General features: G+C 56.6%; 1 protein-coding gene across 5 annotated transcripts in view; it reads left to right on the top strand.

Moving 5' to 3' along the window:
- The window catches only part of Serinc5 (serine incorporator 5), a 76,555-nt gene extending 74,326 nt beyond the window's left edge, over window positions 1-2,229 (top strand). For all 5 annotated transcript variants that reach the window (XM_023700961.1, XM_023700960.1, XM_023700958.1 and 2 more), the window contains one exon: window positions 919-2,229. In XM_023700961.1, coding sequence (XP_023556729.1) covers window positions 919-1,066 — 148 coding nt within the window. In that variant the 3' untranslated portion in view covers window positions 1,067-2,229. The remainder of the gene's footprint in view (window positions 1-918) is intronic.
- Window positions 2,230-4,695: the final 2,466 nt, after the last annotated feature.

Raw genomic sequence — 4,695 nt, 5'->3', positions numbered from 1 at the left:
CGGGGAAGAATGAGGAGGAGGGGGGAGGCGGTGAGAATGCTACCAGGGAGGACTCGGGGAAGAAGGGGGGCAGGTGGGAGGCGGCAGCTTTGAACACATTTGTGGGAAGACCACTCAAGGCTTCGTCCTGTACATCTGCTGATAGGGGAGGAGGGGGGACTTGTGCTCCCCTGGGGTGCCTGAGGAATTCCAGAGGAAGCTGAGCTTGAGCAAGTTAAGAGAGTACACAGGGAGTGGGATGCAGAGACCGGACCCCTGTCCATGCTGCGCGAGGTAGAAGGACGCGGCTTTGGAAAACGGCTCGGCAGATCTTGGAATGGTTAAATGGTACAGTAGGAGCTGGGGTTCTACTCCTAAGCATTCACCTGAAACAAAAAGGAAATTATGTCCACACAAAACATCAGGCAGTGCTTGTGACCACGTCATTCGTAATAGCCAGAAAGTCAGACAGCGCAGATGCTCGCAGCCAATAGATGCATGAACCACTGCCGTGTAATGGCGTATTATTTGGCAATGAACTGGAATGATACACAGGCAGAGAATCCCTAGTCCAGAAACCTGAAGTGCTTGGAATCCGACATGACAGCAAAACGCTTCTAGTTTGGAGCGTTTCCCTGGGTTTTGTGGGGAAGGCCAGTGCACTGGAGCGTCTGTACCGATGTTCCACCGTCTGAAGAACTTCTGGTCCCGAGCATCGTGGACCTGGACGCCTTAGCTGTGCCGATCCGCTGGGGACCGGAGCGTGGGCGTGTGCTGAAGTGACCGAGGTGCTCATTGTGCGAACTCGGGGTGTGTTCACAGCTGGGGACTTGTGCATTTTGAGTGCCTGTGATTCATACCCCTGGAGGCCAGGCTGGCGGGGCGGTGCCAGTGCCTTCCGTGTCCCTGCTCTCATGCACCGGCGTCCTTTCCCCACAGCTATGAGAGCGCCAGCATCCACACCTTCTTCCGGGAGAGCTGGTCCGTCTTCTGGGTCAAGATGGCCTCCTGCTGGACGTGCGTGCTGCTGTACCTGTGGACGCTGGTGGCGCCCCTGTGCTGTCCGGCCCGGCAGTTCTCTGTGTGACACCAGGTGCGATCTTCCTGATGCGTATGCCCCGGCCTCCAGGGGCGCCAGGCCTGGGAAAGGCCAGCACATCTTGCCCTTGTTGTGTGTCTCAAAAAGCTCTCAGGAAACCAAGCATCTCCTGATGTGCTTTTTAATTCACACATTAAAAAGAAACTGCTGTTTGTCTAAAGCAATTGAGATGTTCAACTGAAACGATCCTGGGATCCATGTTTTGATGTCTTGGCCCTCAGTGCTACCATGTTCCTTGGGTGCATCTTCACCTGCCCAGAATTTGGGGCTCACAGCTTCACCTAGAATGAGATCACCTCACTTGGCCTGACATTCACAGCCCTGCTCCTCACGCTCCTGCCTAGACCCCTGTCCCTGAGGCCCCACCCCCAACCTCCAGTGTTTCCCGGCCCAGAGGAGCCCCATCCTCAGCCCAGCCTCGGGGCCACCCTTCCTACTGTGATGCAGGCTGTTGCAGCCACCCCTCAGCTACCCTCTCCTTCCTGGGTCTGGCACCCTTGTCAAATGTGAACAGCACAGTTTGCCACCCGCCCGCCCTTGTGGCCCCTGCTGTCTAGGTCCCAGCTCATGCTAGGCATGGCCAGGTGTTCCCTTGTCAGCAACAAGGGCTGGGCTTGCTTCCTTTGTGTTTGCAGGGGTCTGGCACTGCACGGCCTCTAGCCCAGAGCGCTGCCGAGGCACCGTGGGGCTGTCTGTCCCTTAGCCTCCCCTGCTCCAGGCCTGTGAGATGGAGGAGGGCTTTGGCTCTGGGGATGTGTCCCTGGCCACCCCACTGTGCCTGTCAAAGTTTCCCTGAAGTGACACGCAGGTCCAGGCTGTCTGCAGGGTGGCTGTGGGAGGTGAGGCGTGCCGCTGGTCGTGCAGGGCCAGTGACGCCCCGGGTATTCCCAGAGCCCATGCTTGCGGTACCGTCTCTAAGAAGGAGGTCAGCCGCCACACGGTGCGCATGACCCCACCCACGCCCTGGGCAGGGAGGAGGCCCCTGCTGCTAGAAGTCCACAGGGGCAGCGCAGGACCATCCTGGGGTGCTTCCCACAGGCTGCAGCCTGGGCTGTGCTCGGTACTCTCTGTGCCACTGGGCAGGACTGGGCACACCTGCTGTCACGCTGGTTCATCAGGTCCTTCGCTTCCCTGGGATGCTGGGCAGCCCCTTCTCCAGCAGCCCCGGGAGCTGAGTTGGGCCGGGATGGATGGATGGTACAGCCACACGCCCCAGCCCTCCTCTGCAGAGAGCAGCTCGGGGAACATGGGTGACAGGGCTGCCCCTCAGGGCTTCCCGCGGCCCTGGCCTGGCCTCGCCTCCAGCTGGGCACATCTCGCCCTTCACGGATTCCTCTCAGCCAGGGCTCGCAGGGTCCCGGGCAGGGCCAGTGCAGGCCGTGGGAAGTGGGTCCACCCTTGCAGGGTTAGAAATCCCCCTCCATGGCGCTCTGGGACCTACGAAACTGGAAAACTGGTGCCAATCGCTTGAGCTTTGACACCAGAGGTGTTGATTTCCTGAACTCACAGTAGTTCTTGTGACACACAGTCCTTTGCCTCCTGCAAGGCTTTGTTGTTGGTTTTTAAAGTGTGTCCCCACACTGGGGGTGCTCCTTCGGGCTGTGCCGAGCTCTGTGCTTTCCTCCTGACACTCAGGTGGGATCTCGGCCTGCCCTTCCCCAGTGGGGGGACAGAGAGTGTCGCTGCCCTGAGGCCCCTGCCCAAGGCTACCTGTGTCCTCCAGGGCCAGGCTGTGGTCCCTGCTGGTGGCCGGGTTTCTGGCTTGCCAATGTCCTCAGTGTTTTCTGTGCAGAGTGGACAGCTGTGTGCTAGGCTGGAGGGAAGTGGCAGCGCTGTCCCTGAAGGACAGCCATCCTACGAAGTCCCCACTGACACTCCTTGCTCCTCTGAGAATCTCCACATGATAACTCCAGGGTAGTGCCCGTGCCGTCCCCTCCGCCTTTCTGAGACTCTGTGCTTACTTGACTGCGGCCAGCATATACCATGGGTGCTTCTTGTCCCCAGGGGCACATGAGCTGGACCGAGGCTCCTGTAGCCTGTGCTCTAAGCAGTGCTGCCCCGTCCACCTGGGAGCAGTGACAGAGGGTCGCCCACAGCCAGGAGTGTGGGATCCTGGCCAGGAGAGCAGGGCAGTGGCAGCCGCCATGCGGTACAGGCCTCCCTGCAGCCAGCTGGGTCTGCGTTTCCCCAGGGCAGGCTCTGAGGGTCCCTCCCAGCATGGTAGCTCAGAGCCCCAGAACTCTGTTCTCTTCTCTGTTAAGTTGCTCACTTTAACCTGGAAAGGTTCAAATACTTGCCTTTTACCAAAGAGGTATTTAGTTTTTTGTTTTAAAGCCAAGTCCTGTCAGGAAGAAATTGAACCAGAGAAGGGCAGGCTGGAAGCGTACCTTGACATCCTCTTCCATAGAAACGTAATCGGCGTCGGTGCTGGCTTTTCCCTGGAAAGCAGTTCTTTGGGGTAGAGGGAAACCCTCTCAGGTAGGACGTCTACAGCAGATGGGTAATATATGTTTTGAGAGCTATTTATAAAAGAAGTTTAAGGGGATTTTTTTTTATTAAAGATTTAACCTTTTATTTTGCAAATAAGAAAACTTTTATAGTCTCAATTTGTTAATTTTTAAAACTTTTTCTGAAACAGTTACCTGTAGCCAAATTTTGTGGTTACATTTTCTATTTTGGAATTTGTATTTTAGAATCAGAAAAGGCAGTGTATGTGGTAAAACTACTGTTTGGTGTTTGTAAAGGTCTCAGTAGGGATCAAGTTTACTAACTTCTAAAATTGTTATTTTTCCCCTTGAGTCAAAAAGCCAGTTATGGATTTGTATTTTTTGGATGCTAACATTTCTACAAAGCACCCTTGTTCACCAGTCTTTTCCTATGTAGAAGCCTCAACGCTTGTTAGCGCTGTACTTTAATAAAATGTAATGAAAAGCGACGCTGCCTTCTTCTCCTCTTCTGTCAGACTCCGGTCTCGTGCTGCCCTGCTGCCCCGACCTGGCCGGCTGCTTTGGCCCTGGTCAGTGCGGTTGTGTCTGCTGACCCCTCAGGCCACACAAATGGAGGCTGCGCTTCGCGTGTCCCGGAGGCGTTTGGCTACACCAGCCTCATGGAGAGCCATTTCCTAGCGTTCGGTGGGGGGAGTGCCGGGAACCCGCCCCAGTTGCCGCTCACAGCGCCCTTGCAGCCGGCACGTCTGTGCTGGGCTCTGGGCTTTGTTCCCCTGGGCTTGGCATGCGTGCGGCTGCTGGCCCAGGTGCCTGCTCCCCACAGCGCTGCCAGCCTCTCAGGGCCACTCTGAAGACTCCCGCAGGAGTGAGGCCGCAGGTGCTTTTCTTGCTGGGCCTGGCTGGCTGAACTCTGCAGGGTCCTCCACCGGTGTACCAGTTGTCACAAGTCATGAGAACTCGCTTTTAAAGACTGGCTAGTGTCCACTGTGTGAATGTCCCCATTTCTTGTTCCTCCTCTGGGGACTGAACCTTGGGGCCTCTGGGCTGAGCTACACCCCCACTCCTTCTGTAGTTTGAGATGCAGTCTTGTTAAGCGGCTGGGAGAAGCAGGGTTCAGATTTGTACCCTCTTGCCTTGGGCCCCCGGAGTAGGATCACAGGCGTGTGCCAC

This window comes from Octodon degus, unplaced genomic scaffold (genome assembly GCF_000260255.1).
Source record: "Octodon degus isolate 3935 unplaced genomic scaffold, OctDeg1.0 scaffold00129, whole genome shotgun sequence".
NCBI lineage: Eukaryota > Metazoa > Chordata > Mammalia > Rodentia > Octodontidae > Octodon > Octodon degus.
The sequence above is the reverse complement of the archived record's forward strand: the minus strand, read 5'-3'. Positions and strand labels throughout refer to the sequence as shown.